The sequence below is a fragment of the Saccoglossus kowalevskii genome, chromosome 14, assembly GCF_978046115.1.
Source record: "Saccoglossus kowalevskii chromosome 14, keSacKowa6.1, whole genome shotgun sequence".
Taxonomy (NCBI): Eukaryota; Metazoa; Hemichordata; class Enteropneusta; family Harrimaniidae; genus Saccoglossus; species Saccoglossus kowalevskii.
Window position 1 is genome coordinate 5,399,314 of NC_140654.1, and position 18,393 is coordinate 5,417,706.

General features: G+C 35.9%; 1 protein-coding gene across 1 annotated transcript; it reads left to right on the forward strand.

The window, feature by feature from the left end:
• The first annotated feature begins 5,296 nt into the window (after positions 1–5,296).
• LOC100373719 (ATPase inhibitor mai-2, mitochondrial-like) lies at positions 5,297–11,428 on the forward strand. The gene is made up of 4 exons (XM_002735714.4): positions 5,297–5,402; positions 7,183–7,237; positions 8,814–8,903; positions 11,158–11,428. The coding sequence occupies exons 1-4, from the start codon at positions 5,344–5,346 to the stop codon at positions 11,305–11,307; spliced, it is 354 nt and encodes a 117-aa protein (XP_002735760.1). The 5' UTR covers positions 5,297–5,343; the 3' UTR covers positions 11,308–11,428.
• Positions 11,429–18,393: the final 6,965 nt, after the last annotated feature.

Sequence of the window (18,393 nt, forward strand, 5' to 3'; positions counted from 1 at the left end):
ATGTGGCTTCTATAAGAGATGCAGCTTCTATAAGAGATGTGGCTTCTATAAGTGATGTGGCTTCTATAAGAGATGTGGCTTCTACAAGAGATGTGGCTTCTATAAGAGATGTGGCTTCTATTAGAGATGTGGCTCCTATAAGGGATGTGGCTTCTATAAAGAGATGTGACTTCTATAAGAGATGTGGCTTCAATAAGAGATGTGGCTTCTATAAGAGATGTGGCTTCAATAAGAGATGTGGCTTCTATAAGAGATGTGGCTTCTATAAGTGATGTGGCTTCTATAAGAGATGTGGCTTCAATAAGAAATGTGGCTTCTATAAGAGATGTGGCTTCTATAAGAGATGTGGCTTCAATAAGAGATGTGGCTTCTATAAGAGATGTGGCTTCTATAAGAGATGTGGCTTCTATTAGAGATGTGGCTTCTATAAGAGATGTGGCTTCTATAAGAGGTGTGGCTTCTATAAGAGATGTGGCTTCTATAAGAGATGTGGCTTCTATAAGAGATGTGGCTTCTATAAGAGATGTGGCTTCTATAAGAGGTGTGGCTTCTATAAGAGGTGTGGCTTCTATAAGAGATGTGGCTTCTATAAGAGATGTGGCTTCTATAAGAGATGTGGCTTCTATAAGAGATGTGGCTTCTATAAGAGATGTGGCTTCTATAAGAGATGCTATAAGAGATGTGGCTTCTATAAGAGATGTGGCTTCTATAAGAGATGTGGCTTCTATAAGAGATGTGGCTTCTATTAGAGATGTGGCTCCTATAAGGGATGTGGCTCCTATAAGGGATGTGGCTTCTATAAGAGATCTGGCTTATATAAGAGATGTGGCTTCTATTAGAGATGTGGCTTCTATTAGAGGTGTGGCTTATATTAGAGGTGTGGCTTCTATAAGAGATGTGGCTTCTATAAGTGATGTGGCTTCTATAAGAGATGTGGCTTCTATTAGAGATGTGGCTTCTATTAGAGGTGTGGCTTCTATAAGAGATGTGGCTTCTATAAGTGATGTGGCTTCTATAAGAGATGTGGCTTCTATAAGAGATGTGGCTTCTATAAGTGATGTGGCTTCTATAAGAGATGTGGCTTCTATTAGAGATGTGGCTTCTATTAGAGGTGTGGCTTCTATAAGAGATGTGGCTTCTATAAGTGATGTGGCTTCTATAAGAGATGTGGCTTCTATTAGAGGTGTGGCTTCTATTAGAGGTGTGGCTTCTATAAGAGATGTGGCTTCTATAAGTGATGTGGCTTCTATAAGAGATGTGGCTTCTATAAGAGATGTGGCTTCTATTAGAGGTGTGGCTTATATAAGAGATGTGACTTCTATAAGAGATGTGGCTTCTATAAGAGATGTGGCTTCTATAAGAGATGTGGCTTCTATAAGTGATGTGGCTTCTATAAGAGATGTGGCTTCTATTAGAGATGTGGCTTCTATTAGAGGTGTGGCTTCTATAAGAGATGTGGCTTCTATAAGTGATGTGGCTTCTATAAGAGATGTGGCTTCTATTAGAGATGTGGCTTCTATTAGAGGTGTGGCTTCTATAAGAGATGTGGCTTCTATAAGTGATGTGGCTTCTATAAGAGATGTGGCTTCTATTAGAGATGTGGCTTCTATTAGAGGTGTGGCTTCTATAAGGGATGTGGCTCCTATAAGAGATGTGGCTCCTATAAGAGATGTGGCTTCTATAAGAGATGTGGCTTCTATAAGAGATGTGGCTTCTATAAGTGATGTGGCTTCTATAAGAGATGTGGCTTCTATTAGAGATGTGGCTTCTATTAGAGGTGTGGCTTCTATAAGAGATGTGGCTTCTATAAGTGATGTGGCGTCTATAAGAGATGTGGCTTCTATTAGAGATGTGGCTTCTATTAGAGGTGTGCTTCTATAAGAGATGTGGCTTCTATAAGTGATGTGGCTTCTATAAGAGATGTGGCTTCTATTAGAGATGTGGCTTCTATTAGAGGTGTGGCTTCTATAAGGGATGTGGCTCCTATAAGGGATGTGGCTTCTATAAGAGATGTGGCTTCTATAAGAGATCTGGCTTCAATAAGAGGTGTGGCTTCTATTAGAGATGTGGCTTCTATAATAGATGTGGCTTCTATTAGAAATGAGGCTTCTATAAGAGATGTGGCTTCTATAAGAGATGTGGCTTCTATTAGAGATGTGGCTTCTATTAGAGGTGTGGCTTCTATAAGAGATGTGGCTTCTATAAGAGATGTGGCTCCTATAAGAGATGAGGCTCCTATAAGAGATGTGGCTTCTATTAGACGTGTGGCTTATATAAGAGATGTGGCTTCTATAAGAGATGTGGCTTCTATAAGAGATGTGGCTTCTATTAGAGATGTGGCTTCTATAAGAGATGTGGCTTCTATAAGAGATGTGGCTTCTATAAGAGATGTGGCTTCTATTAGAGATGTGGCTTCTATTAGAGGTGTGGCTTCTATAAGAGATGTGGCTTCTATAAGAGATGTGGCTTCTATAAGTGATGTGGCTTCTATAAGAGGTGTGGCTTCTATAAGAGATGTGGCTTCTATAAGAGATGTGGCTTCTATTAGAGATGAGGCTTGTATAAGAGATGTGGCTTCTATAAGAGATGTGGCTTCTATAAGAGATGTGGCTTCTATTAGAGGTGTGGCTTCTATAAGAGATGTGGCTTCTATAAGAAATGTGGCTCCTATAAGAGATGGGGCTCCTATAAGAGATGTGGCTTCTATTAGACGTGTGGCTTCTATAAGAGATGTGGCTTCTATAAGAGATGTGGCTTCTATAAGAGATGTGGCTTCTATTAGAGATGTGGCTTCTATAAGAGATGTGGCTTCTATAAGAGATGTGGCTTCTATTAGAGATGTGGCTTCTATTAGAGGTGTGGCTTCTATAAGAGATGTGGCTTCTATAAGAGATGTGGCTTCTATAAGAGATGTGGCTTCTATAAGTGATGTGGCTTCTATAAGAGGTGTGGCTTCTATAAGATATGTGGCTTCTATAAGAGATGTGGCTTCTATTAGAGATGAGGCTTGTATAAGAGATGTGGCTTCTATTAGAGATGTGGCTTCTATAAGAGATGTGGCTTCTATAAGAGGTGTGGCTTCTATAAGAGATGTGGCTTCTATAAGAGATGTGGCTTCTATAAAAGATGTGGCTTCTATTAGAGATGAGGCTTGTATAAGAGATGTGGCTTCTATAAGAGATGTGGCTTCTATAAGAGATGTGGCTTCTATTAGAGATGTGGCTTCTATAAGAGATGTGGCTTCTATTAGAGATGTGGCTTCTATAAGAGATGTGGTTTCTATAAGAGATGTGGCTTCTATAAGAGATGTGGCTTCTATTAGAGATGTGGCTCCTATAAGGGATGTGGCTTCTATAAGAGATGTGGCTTCTATAAGAGGTGTGGCTTCTATAAGAGATGTGGCTTCTATAAGAGATGTGGCTTCTATTAGAGATGTGGCTTCTATAAGAGATGTGGCTTCTATTAGAGATGTGGCTTCTATAAGAGATGTGGCTCCTATAAGGGATGTGGCTTCTATAAGAGATGTGGCTTCTATAAGAGATGTGGCTTCTATTAGAGATGTGGCTTCTATAAGAGATGTGGCTTCTATTAGAGATGTGGCTTCTATAAGAGATGTGGCTCCTATAAGGGATGTGGCTTCTATAAGAGATGTGGCTTCTATAAGAGGTGTGGCTTCTATAAGAGATGTGGCTTCTATAAGAGATGTGGCTTCTATAAGAGATGTGGCTTCTATAAGAGATGTGGCTCCTATAAGGGATGTGGCTTCTATTAAAGATGTGGCTTCTATAAGAGATGTGGCTTCTATTCGAGATGCGGCTTCTATAAGAAATGTGGCTCCTATAAGGGATGTGGCTGATTGTATACTAAGTTTATAATGATTATTTTTACATCGGTCTTGACTTTCTTGAAAAAGTAATTTAGGATGTGAGCAGATTTTATGGCGGGGGGGGATTTTTTAAACTTTTAATTTCGTACCCCCCATCTTAAAAATAAAAATAATATGGCATAAAAATTGGCATCTACCCCCAACCAAACACCTATTATTTTCATGACCCCGCCCTCAAATACCCAGTTTTTCAATTTGTTTACATTCCATAAAGAACTTACATGTATCATATCTGTGATCATGCATTTACAATGATATGTGGTCATATGAAACAGGCAAAGATGTTAGTGGTTGATGCATACAGCTCTGATATGGAAGAAAAAGTTGTTAAATCCAAATATGGACACAAACGAAATACTGTTATTAGTACTAATAAAATTGCCAAACAGAAGCTGTTGCCCAGGAAACATCTCAATGTTTCGATATCGTACTTGCGAAGCATCAATGCATTTGAGGACCCTGATAATGCTGATAATTTGATTGCAATTTTACAAGCCCCTCAGAAAAAACAAAACATGCATTCAAGTTAACTTCGAATTCTGAGACTGACGAGTCTGAATGATATTGGTACAAACATCGTCTCCTGTAATACCATGATAGTTTAATAGAGTGGGTATTGCATTAGGGGGAATTGCGTGGCTTGATTAAGTACGTTGTTCTTTGGGGACAAGAAAAACATTGTTATAGCAAAGTATATTGAATACAATAAGTGGTACTAGGAAGACATGCATACAGGGTGCTAGTTTGTTTGCTTTTTTTTTTTAAAAAAAAGAAGCTATTATTCAATTTTTTATATGCCCACATTTCCTCTGTTGCTACCTTTACTACATATTTACAATCAAACTTTTTTTGGAGTTTTTTTCACCAAACAAATTTACAATCAAATCACACTGGTTTTTTTTTTGTCAAACTACATGTATGCAACTGTACTTATACTGTTCTATGTTTTATTTATTATACTAGTATATTTACAAGTATGTTTTGTTTTTTTTTAAGTGCAAAAGAGAAGAAATTATGGCAAATATTGTTATACGTTGTCGTGTTTTACAATTTCATGACCCCCCCCCCGACAGCAGTCACTAAAAAAATCATGCCCCCCGCCGTAAATTCTGCTCGCACCTTTAGATTTGAGGGCAGAGTAAAAAAGGTAGGAGTCACACAACATATAAATCAATTTTTACATTTCATGTACTTTTATTATTTACTTTATTAATCTGAAAACCTAAAAGGAAATGTTAAATCTTTCTTTACGGCATTATTCTATAGGAACCAGACCCTTGAAAATGCCAAAAGGTACCCCTTACTACGATGGCCCATTTTAAAACATGATTTACAGACCCCAGTGGGTGCCTTGCATACCCGTTGGAAGGTTTCCACTAGAGCGGTCCGGTTTAGCGGACACGAACGCCGAAATTTTAAAACTGGGTTATTTCCCATGATGCTCCACCTCAGGTAATATGGCCGCGCTTATTCAGCACGCTGCGAGGCGACTCTCTCGAAATGTTGCAACATTTAGGTACGTTATATTTGCGTTAGGTAACCCAAACATACGTTTTGTGGAGCAACAATTCAGTGATTGATTTTAGGTAATATGACAAGAAAATTCAGCAACAATTTCTGACAAGTTTATTGATCTGTCTTGCGACAGATGCGGTCCGCCGACGTTCCTCCTGGCCGTCAACATCTATGCCCGACTTTCTGTTTTGTATACATTCGCCGGCTAGCCTCCTCGTTGCCAAACTGTAATGCTGTGCTCACTGAATATTTTACTCAGCAATATGTTATTTTTGGGATAGCTTTCAGGACGGACACAATCTGTGATGCCCGGATGACCTTTCGTCAATATAATTTACTTTATCAGTGCGGGCAGAATAAATGATAGTAACGAAAGGTCACCCGGTTCAGTGCGACTCTCTATTGTTGTTGCCACATCATTATTTGGCATGGCATATTTTTTATATCACATAATTTGACAGAAATGCGTTGGAAAAAATGATTTCATCAAGCTTTTATTCCCCAACCTTTGCAACTTTTATTATTGAGCTGGTATTAGTAGAAGCAGTTTCTGGGCTTGAACTTCGGAGTTGACAGACAGATCACCCATTTTCAAGGCCAAAGTTTATAAAACGGGTGGACCATTAAAAACTCTGGTATGGGCAATGGAAGAAAAACTGTACAAAATATTTGTTCTCCTTCACTTAGTTTTATTTGTTTTTTATTCCACGATGAATTTGCTATAATTTTTTCACTATGTTTAATATTTTGTTTCTCAGATTTATTTTAATCACTGCAAGAATTTTTTACAGGATTTTTTCCTGTACAATTTTGTTCAATCCTGTAATCCCCCCCCCCCAAGAGTTTCTAATGGTCTATCCCCTAGCATATGGGAATGGTATTATTAGTGATTAGTGGGATCAACCAATACTGGTATTTCTGCTGGGGTGACATTCTATAATGCAAAAATAGGTTCTGCACCATATACTATAAGAAAATGTAATTTTGACCCAAGCAACTCTAGCCACCTAGCCTAGGTTACTATGTAGAAGAAAGGTTAGGAAACTATTGTTAGATATGCTAATTACCCATTGACTTTACTTTGATGTGTGTCCAACCACTATGATGTCATCACTTATATTGCTATCCTAGTGCGCTTTCCATGTAACGGAAGAGATAGAGCTCATTAAGCTGAAAGATCAATGTAGAAACATCACTGACTTATGTGCGAATGTTGTGTAATATTTATATGTGAATCAAAATTGACCATGGCATTTTGTACCCAAAAAACTCTGTCTGCGTTTGACCGAGAATCCGAAGTGGGAACTAGTTGCTCATATAATAAACTGTTATTTTTTTTATTTTAAAGTAATCATTTTTTTTTATCCAGCACCCTGTAACAGATCAGTTGAGATATGTGACCAAGTTCACATTATGCCTATTTACTTTTATTTCACTCGCAGCACATTACTTTAATTTGCGACTTTTATTATGTCTTAATACTATGGTGAGCCTATATTCATTTCACATTTTTACCTAAGTGGAATTCAATCTAAGATTAATATTTGCACTCACTCAAATATTTCAACATATTTTGGACAGCCTCTAGCAAATTTATACCTGTTAAAATATAAAAAATAGTGAAATAAAATCCCAGTGAAAATAAATGGTTTCACATTACTAGTATCGGGTACAATAATTCCTTACTTGGCTAGATGATTTGGGGTTAGTGGCCTATCACAAGCATTTTTGTAAGAAGTCGGCGCATATATAGCTGTAATACAACTTTTATTTTCTTACAGGCATGCTTGTGCTTGCATGTACAGTACTGGGGAAATGGGAAGTGGTGCTGGAAAGGTCAGTATATCCTTTAAAGTTAAATTCCTGAAATCTTATGTTTCAGTTTAGTGTTGTTTTTTATACAGTTGTGGTACATACATAATATATAATAACAATAATTTTATTCAACACGAAAATCTACTATAGAGAGTAATTTTATGGTTGTAAAACAAAAAAACAGAAATAATACTTTACGCAACTATTACCACAAATAGCATGTTAAATACAAGTAATTATAGAATGGGGAAAAACATAAGCTAATGTTATTGTTTAGGATACAGTTCACTCCACCAAAATGACGAATAAAACATTGAATAAATGTAACTAAGAATGGAAGAAAAAACAAAACAAAACAAACAATAAAAATTATAATAGAACTACTAAGCTACTAAATATGCCATTGCATTAAAACCACCTGCAGACTAATTTGATGGAGTTGCTATGTTCCATCTCTTAATAAGTTCATACTTGTGTGTATGAATTGTGCAGTTTCTATTCCTGCAAAGCTTGTCATAATTAATCAAAATTTTTCTTTTTCATTCATTTTCAAAAAGTAATTTTCAAATATATGATTATGGAGATTACGTACCCTAGATTATTATCTACCTTAAATTTACACTATCATTGTAAATTCACGTGTACAGTTCTTAGAAGCTCACAAACCGGTTTTTGTGAGTCGCTAAAAGCAATTTTACTTTAAACTAAAATTATTTGTCAAGCAATTTTACTTTAAACTAAAATTATTTGTCAAACTTGAACATAAATCAAGGTTTTTTGTCATACTTGTTACAACCGAGATCTTTGCACTTGTCTGAATTCTGTAGTGTGATTTATATAAAAACAACCAGAGAACAGCCTGAAGTACATTCACCATAAATAAAATACACATATGCAGTTCTGATGACTGTATCCCGTTTAAGTTTAAACCACCATTCATGTAATGGACCTACAACAAAGGCGATCATATTGGTTCCAATCAGCGTACATGCAACATCTGACGAGAGATTCAGTAAACTTGTATATTTTTCTGTTAAAGATCAAAAACTTTTATTAGAAATTTACAACTGAATATCATAGTACTGTTTGTTTGTTAAATTTATAATGATAATGTGAACATTGACTGACTTTATCAGATTTTGGTTAATTGTACAGTCCAATAAATTATATTAACGATGAATTTTACTTCTGCTAAGAATAGTATGCCTGGCTGGCTGAACTGATTTGACAGATTTGCACCTGGGACCAATAAACAAAGTGACTGATAATTAGTCCACTTGAGGGCGCTATAACACTTTCCTCAAATGTACACGATTATGTGAACATTGATCAAGATTCCCTTGAAAACCTAGTTAGATTAGAGGGCAGAGAAGAAAAGGTGAATGTCTGTGAATAAACTCTAAATAGACGGTAAATAAACCACCCGTTGTTATCTGTTTATAAGCAGGCTTTCTGTATTTACTTGTACACAGACATGCAGTTTGCACCCAGAATGTGAATAGCCACACCTCCAAAATTCTATAATTCTGCCCATTAGGCTCTGCCACAGTGTCAGGGACTGTGGCTCTACGTAACACTGATGGTTTTTGTATTCTAGGGAGGTGGTGGTGGCGGTTCAATAAGAGAGGCAGGTGGTGCATTTGGTCAGATGGAAGCTGCAAGAGAGGAACAATATTTCAGGAGATTGGTATGTAAATCAAACATGGTTAAACTAATGGAACCTTGCTTTTCAAATTATGGTCGTATCATGAATATTTTAACTTTATGTAATTGCAATTTACCCATTTTGTAGTGGACCTACATTCAGGGCTTGAACTTCATAGAAACATCATAGTCCAAAGAGTTTGTCTTGGTGTTATTCAAAAAATACAAATTTACCTCATATTATTCCTATATACCGGTACAAGGCGATTGTATAAAAAAAAAAAAATTGTCCTCTCCACTCTGAAGTTCAATCCCTGAGGAAGAATGTGAACAACAGACAAATCTTAGCGGCTATTTTGTTGTATAAAAACTGCTGGTGTCAAATACAGTTTTTGAGATGCAAGATAAGATATTTTAGACAAAAAAATCTATCCTTTCTGAAAACCTAGGAGGAATTTTGAGCTCTAATCTTTTTTGTGTAGCTACCATTTGATAATATCTTTGGATTAACGTATCACATGCTTATTAGTCAGTCATGGTTCAAACTTCAATACAAAAAATATTTCTTTGGTTTGCTATGAATTACATGTAAAGTTTGTTTTATTATGAACAAATGTTTAGAGGGCTCAATCTGTATTCCCCGTGATGTTTATCACACGTTGCTCTATATTGTTTTAGCTTTACCCTATGATCATTTGGCAGTGTTTGTTCACAAACATTGGTTCTGTTAGCTCTTGGCACCTTCTTACAATGGGTTAAGCTAATCTCAAACATTCGGTAATATTTGGAGCATGTTTGGTAGCAGGATAGACCAACTGCGCATGCACAAGATTGAAAATGACGTTTAGTTGGAATGTTGTTGTTTCCGGAGATCTTAGCGAATTTTAATGAAAAATTGGCAGATATAAGATCGATTGAAGAATAACTGATGAACTATCATGATTTTTTTGTATTTGTAATGGCGATATAACGTTATCAATGATTGCCTGTTACAATAACAATTGCATTATTCAATGGTACCATCGTCAGTGCCTGGGTTTGACGCCCGAAACTGTTTGAAATTTTCGATCACCGGACATCAGTGAACACCACCAGAAAAGATAGTATCAAAAGAAGGGCATGCCTAGACACTTTTCCTGTGATAATATATTTTAGGAGTTATTAGGAATTTTTTTAGTAGACGCTCGAAATCTTGTTCTTGTTACATTTGCTAATAATGAAAACATGTGAAATCTGTTAAATCAAACGTTCATCTGTTAAATTTCCGGTTGTGAAATGCGTATTTTGACTTTTCACACTTAAACCAACCGAGTGTGCATGTGTGATGGCCATAGTTTCATAATGCGCATATATTTGATGGTCACGTTAAAAATCGGCGAGGTTATATCATATTCCACTAACTCGTTACTTGTATAAATAATCGCAAACTATCATGGACATCAAAGATGAGCTAGACAGGATTAACTTGGGTTAAAACAAAAGGAAATAAGCCAGTTAAGAGGCTTAAGTGGCCACTTGAGAGGCGTTGAGGTACCTTCCATGCACTGAACAATGTTTATAAAAATGAGATTAGCACTTTTTAAAAAGTAAAACAAACGGAAATATTTACTGTCGTGACGATATTAAAAAGATGAAAAATAGCCATTTACATTTGCTGTTGTATTCGTAATGTTGTTTTTCTTGTAGCCATAAAACATCATAAGTGATTACGTTTCAAAAGAAATATTGGCTAGTACAGTTTTACAGGAAATAAAAAGGACTTTTTACAATTTACAAGGAAAAAAAAGACGTGTTTACAGTGAAAATTGAATGTTTACAGAGAAAATAAAGGTTATTTTACATTTTCAAATTCTCCGCCATTGCTGCGCCGTGTGTAGAGACGCATGCGCATATTGCCCTCGTAATGCTCATCATTCGGTTAGAAGGCCTTGACATTCAATTTTGCAGTGAATTGTGTCATCTAGTCGTTTTACAGTTTTGAAAATGTAATTTCCCTGGATTATTCTTTACGACTCTTTTTATTTGGATGTAAATTTGTGTACGTAACGAGAAATTTTTTTACAGTGTACGAAAAAAATATTTGATTGATTACGTTGTACGTCTAGCCTGTGATTGCAGAATTTATTTTTTCAATTTGCGTTGTACGAACAAAAAAATATTACAATTACGTTGAGCGAAAATAACCCTTGCCCCCCCCCCTCTCTCTAACTTGGCTGTGATACAGCAAAAAGATTGTGGTAACAGTAACCATGACAAATATGTAGTACCAAATCTAATGATATTTTATATTATTGTAGCAAGAAAAGCAGCTTAAATCATTAAAAAGTGCACACGATGAGGAGATCTTCTTCCATGAGCAAGCTATAAAGCGCCATCAAGATGCCATTGCCCGGCACAAGAGAAAACAAGCGAGCATTCAAGAAGATGAAAGTGATCTTAAATCATAATTTTAATTCCTGAATTATGAAACATTTACTATGAATTTGGAGCAATTTTTGCAGTGTGTTTGAACTGATTCTGTTCATATTTTGAATAAATAAATTTAACGATTTATTTGTCTGACTATAACACTAGAGAGCTGTTTTGTTATGTGCAATATAGTTAATGGTGGTGTTACACACAGTCAGTGAAGTTGGAATGCGGTGTATTTTACATGCGTTGTACACGTCACAAGTAGCAGCAGTGTTTAACATTGTGGTTTTGTATTTAAAATTATGCCGAATCACAAGCAACATTGTTTGACTTTATATCATTAGTAGTCAACAATTAATTATCATTACACTGAGGGGTACTATTTTTTGCACTGCTTGTTTTCACGAATACGTCACCAAATTTGCGATGTAAAAGATAATAAATGCTAGGAGTGCATCTGTTCATATATGACAGACACGATGGCCCCAGGCAGAGTTGAGGTCAAATATGTGAATGAGTGTATTATCTGACTTGCAATATGTCAACGACACCTGCATTTTGTACTGGCCAAATACATTCAATTGATTGTGTTGGTAAAAATGTGTACACATCTTTCAGGTTTTCCATTGTTAACATAAAATTTACAGGTGGATAACATTACACTGTATAATCCACTTATGAATATTTATGATTATATTTTAGACTGACAATTGATATCAAAAATCCTATCAGGGACTTTGCATCTAATACCATAACTTCAAATTTTGGAAATTTCTATAAATATATTGAATTTACTGACAGATCCTTGAAATTGACAAGTGTTGATTTTGTATCAGGGAGGCATTATTTAATTGATGCCTCATACTGGAGCATTATCTAAATAATGCCTCATACTGGTGCAATCGGTCAGATAATGCCCTGAGAGGAGAGGAAGTTGTAAGAGTGTTGTAAATATAGTATACTGAATGCATGTCATAGATGTGTGGCTTCTCAACTGAAAACGAAGACAAACATTGAGTACCACACTTCCAACTCACATAAAAGTTATCCAGGGTTAAATCTGTTCATAACTACATAGGTGGTCCAGTAGATGCAGCTTTTGATGTCCAATTTCTGGAAATTTTCTGTTACACCCATTTAAACATGCTTTGAAAAGTTTTAACACCCATTGTTTGTTATTGGTTGTTGAAGGCAGTAAATGACGAGAGATGGATTATTATTTCTGGTGGCCAAATTGGAATTTTCTACTATATTTTTGTTCTTTTATTTATCTGAAGGTGGAGATGAGTTGTGGCCTCAAGAGATAATATTCTTTTGTGACTTACAGAAGGAAAAAATACAGACCTTTCACCCATCTGAGTATAATTTCAAAAAGCATTCCTAAAACTAGCAAACATTGCAATGTGTTCCTCCTAAAAAACACGAAAAAAAAAGATTTTTCAAGCTGAGGGTACGAGGGCGCTGTCTATAAATGACTTGTATGAACACCGTAAGGTAAGTTTACGCTCTACACTACCAGGTAGATTAATATCCAAATTCATCATATTAGTCACATGATTCGTTCTGTAAGGTTAGTATGGTGTCGGTGTCAGTAAATGACAGCTCATCAACCTGTTATTTTAAGGTTTTTCACGTAATTTTGGGAGGGACTGGAAATTTTGTGGACGAAAAGGTAAAAACGGAAAAAGCATTGAACAAGTGAATGTAAAAACTGTTATCAAGTTATGCGAGTAAAGTTTGAACCAAAAGACCGAATTCCGAGCTCCCAGTTTTCGTGATTTATTGAAATTGGTAACCTCTAATATATTTACTCGTTTTTTACTGTCATATCTGGCAATAACCACGAGAATACTGGCTGCACTGCTCACGGATTGTGTAAGGAATGGAATGCCTTAGCTGGACTGGGAAGGCATTTTAAAATAAACAATTGTGTGCTTGGCCTGACAAGGTCTCGTTGCGTCCTCCGCGGTGCTCCAAACCCAACACACAGTGGGGTCTTTTACCGTTCGACCGGTGAGGCCGCCGCTCAAGCCTAAATGTCAGGCTAGGCTGTACTTTATTATTTTTGTTGACATGATTAATAGCTTATGTACATATCACAAAAATCATCACGAGATTATTTTGTTATAATCTTTCTACTTAAATTATCATAACAAAGGACCAACAAGACTGTTTTATAAATTACTGGCCGAATATAGAAGTTTGCGCCACAAATGCACAAATATCTGAGCTGTAATATGTTTATTACATGCGCCCCAGATGATATACGTGAATTTTACTCTTAAAAAATCACATACATTTCACGATTAACAAATCCAATCGAACGTATCTTGCAAATTGACCGAATAAACTAATGACGCGTAAAGTAGTGCACTAGTAAACTTAAAGATGATTTGAGGAAGCACTAAATCTTCTGTTGAAAACTTTTTTTGGCGATTTCAATCAACGTCGACGAACTTTGACCCAAAATACTATTACGTAATAACTATTGTAGGACACACGTGCAACGTGACCCATTGGACCTACGCAACTTTCTATTTACATGGATGTCGTCTACGCACTGAAGCGCCAGGGTCGTACATTGTACGGTTTTGGTGGATAAACGTAGAATATACCCCCAAACCAAACGGCCCTTTTCAGGGCCACCACATCCTCCAAAAAGAGAACTACCGTATTAGGTGTGCATGTATGTGTATGTGTCTATGAACGTATACGTATATTTAATTTTCATTTGCCAGTATAAGTAAATTTACCCGTTTTCCATTACAAACAAGGCACTATAGTCGACTGAGGCTAGCTATCGAATTTACTACTCCACCCAGTCGGTAACATATTCCATACAATGATAATCAGAAGACCAGTACAGTGTGTCATGAATAAAGTGATTTACAATCGAAGCACACTCGCACAACTAGAACGCCGAGACGAACTCATTTACAATCACCCGTTTTTTCACATCGACTGATACACCCGCGATCGTTTTACGCCAGATACAAAATGCCTAACGGCAACTAACAATGAAGACAGTGCATCTGGTCTGATGATTAAATGATTCCGAGTTAGATTTGGCCTCATCCGGAGACAAGCACTGTATTCCATGCTGCAGCCACAAACACCTTCCATATATGTAGATCAGATAACTTTTTAGGGGGCAAGGGGGGGGGGACTGGTACGGGTTACATGAAATATGAAATAAAAACGGCATTTTACGTTTTTACAGGAAATAAAATGGAAATTCCATTTACAGTAAAAAAAATAGGTTTTTACACTTTACAGATAAAGCAAATTCCTAATTACATTTTTATAATATTTTTGTTAATTTGAGTTTAAGAATCAATTGGAAATTGCGTACGAATTACGACATTTAATTTGGAAAATGCTTTATAGTACGCTTACAAAAAATAATATCTTTGTACAAATTACGGACGAATAAAATAGCTGATTACATTTTACACCTTGCCCATGTCTACGGATTTACGTTTTTTGATTTATTTAAATTATATTATTACGAAAATAAAAACAATTGATTACAGCTTACGAAAATATCCCTTGCCGACCCTCTTTTTACATTTTAGGTTTATTTTTCGCATTACCGAAATATTTTTACAATTTTAAAGAATCAGATATGTCGTACGGTATACAGTAACTCCCATCATCGAGTGCGACACAGGAATGTTGTTGTCAGCATTGTTCAGACAGTTCTCGACCTGAAATCGTCGAATATGTCGCTGTTATCTCTCTTGAATTCGTTATACTGCGCTAACATCTTGAAAGCTTCACTGACGTTGAGCTTCTTGGCTCGAAGAAATTTTAGTCAAAATCTGTTGGATTTTCGGAACTCCGGGCGATCATCAAATTCTGCACACTATTTTTCCCCTGAGCGTGAAATTCCATATCGTGAGTTAGTGAGCTCACTTCAACATACTAGAGAGAAAATCGACCCGTTTATCTTGTGTAATGAACGAGTGACGTCATCAATACACGCGTGTTTCGATACTGGTTACACGCAACTGCTAGTGTACGCCTATTGTATGAGTAGGAGGTCTGCTTCGAGCTAGGAACAAACCATTTTTTGTGGGCTTTGCTAAATGGAAATTGTAAAATAAATCTGCACGAGATCACGAGAAAATCGTCCGAAAAGTAGTATGCACTTAACATAATATTACACTACATCACAACAAATTGTCACATACGCGTTCTGAAATATGAATTGACGGGCGACGCTAGCAAAGCAAAGAAATTACGCTTAAAACACACAATAATTTACGTAATATTTTGTACCAACCTACTCCCGGCATAAATAACAGTCCTCCCTTTACCAGTTGCTATTATCGTACCGTATATATTTTAAACAGTTCTAAAGTCCTATGTTATTAATTGATATAGAATTGTATTGTTAAAGTTAGTGATAAAATACTTTGTTTGTGCATAGACATTATTCTATTGTGTTTGGTTTGTTTTGTTTTGTGTTTATATCCAACATCTTGTTTGCACCTAATCGCCGGCGTGTTGTAATCCATACTCACTACTAATGAATTGACTTTCAGTGAGAAATTAATAATGTGATTCCAATAATCCCCAAATGAAAATGACGATTTGTCATTTCCCGAATTCCCCGAAAAATGCATGCTTTGATTTTATGAACTTTAGCTCTAGCAGAAATTGATATTTCCATTAACAATCATTCCTCGCTAACGACAAACCTCGTTACTTAGACAACGTTTAATTTTCTCTAATTTCTTTTATGAACTACTTCATGGGTATAATTCTCTACACTCAGTTTTCAGATCCAATACATTGTCATATAAGTCGCGCCCCCTAGCGACGAAGCGCTTTCTTTGAAATCAAACTAACATATCTATAGATAGATTCAAAGCGGTAACCGTGTTTTCTGGGGTTATGTAGTCGTTCGTCATTATCAAAAACAATATTGTTATCGACGGATCAAAACAACGTCGAAGTGAACGGCAGCTTTCTCACCAATTACGTTACAGAATTGCTTTATCGTTTGAGGACGCGATTTATAGGTGTATTGCAGAATTCGTGAATCGAGTTTCAGATATAGAGTCAGTAAACGATCAGATGACATTTTCATACATATTTTCGGTTTAAAAGATCAATGTTACGTGTTACATTATATGTATACGTGACACTTTCATACATATTTTCGGTTTAAAAGATCAATGTTACGTGTTACATTATATGTATACGTGACATTTTCATACATATTTTCGGTTTAAATGATCAATGTTACGTGTTACATTATATGTATACGTGACATTTTCATACATATTTTCGGTTTAAAAGATCAATGTTACGTGTTACATTATATGTAGACGTGACATTTTCATACATATTTTCGGTTTAAAAGATCAATGTTACGTGTTACATTATATGTAGACGTGACATTTTCATACATATTTTCGGTTTAAAAGATCAATGTTACGTGTTACATTATATGTATACGTGACATTTTCATACATATTTTCGGTTTAAAAGATCAATGTTACGTGTTACATTATATGTATACGTGACATTTTCATACATATTTTCTGTTTAAAAGATCAATGTTACATGTTTCATTATATGCATACGTGACATTTTCATACATATTTTCGGTTTAAAAGATCAATGTTACATGTTACATTATATGTAGACGTGACATTTTCATACATATTTTCGGTTTAAAAGATCAATGTTATGTTGCATTATATGTATACGTGACATGTTCATACATATTTTCGGTTTAAATGATCAATGTTACGTGTTACATTATATGTATACGTGACATTTTCATACATATTTTCGGTTTAAAAGATCAATGTTACATGTTACATTATATGTAGACGTGACATTTTCATACATTTTTTCGGTTTTAAAGATCAATGTTACATGTTTCATTATATGTATACGTGACATGTTCATACATATTTTCGGTTTAAATGATCAATGTTACATGTTACATTATATGTAGACGTGACATTTTCATACATATTTTCGGTTTAAAAGATCAATGTTACATGTTACATTGTATGTATACGTGACATTTTCATACATATTTTCGGTTTAAAAGATCAATGTTACGTGTTACATTATATGTATACGTGACATTTTCATACATATTTTCGGTTTAAAAGATCAATGTTACATGTTACATTATATGTAGACGTGACATTTTCATACATTTTTTCGGTTTTAAAGATCAATGTTACGTGTTTCATTATATGTATACGTGACATTTTCATACATTTTTTCGGTTTTAAAGATCAATGTTACATGTTACATTATATGTAGACGTGACATTTTCATACATTTTTTCGGTTTTAAAGATCAATGTTACATGTTTCATTGTATTTATACGTCGCGTGTAGAATACATTTGTTTATATCAAATTCGGGTGCAATCTGCATAGCGACATATTGGGCAGTACTATCAGGGGTAAATTCTTCTCCACAGGGTTCTCCACACTTGTCAGGGGGGAATCCCGTCTCGTCTCTCTATCTCGTCCCCTTGAGGTACGGGATCGGGAAAGTCACTTTAACTTTACAGTCAAATAAGACACACACACAACGAAATACGTTTCAACTCTCGTCTTAGTCGGTCAATCGAGCACTCTACCAGACACAGCGCCCTGGGGAAAAGTCCCCAAGACTCTCACAAGGCTGAACCAAGACTCGCCCAAGACTGGACTGCCTCAAGGCTCGCCCCTGGACTGGACTCGACTCTCCAGGACTGCACTCTCTCTCTACTGCGTCTAGCGTATTCGCGTAGAGTATTCGCCAAGACCAACTCAAACTCTCTTTATTTATTTTCAAAACTCTAACCAATTACAAAGCAGTAAAAGACTCTAGGGCGTAACCTTCAATCATAAAGCCAATCACACTAAGTACTGAATACGTCATATCTTTTGATTAATCGTTCACTACATTAATAACTACGTATGTCAGAATAGCGACGGTATCTTGTAATTAGTTCCAAATCACTGAGCCGAGTTCCGTCCAAAACTTCAAATAGGCCTACACGATGACAGACATAACACAGCAATTCGCTAATAATCAACTAATTAAGTCGGTCAACAGATACGCGAAAACAAATTCATGACAGTACAACCAAACAAATAA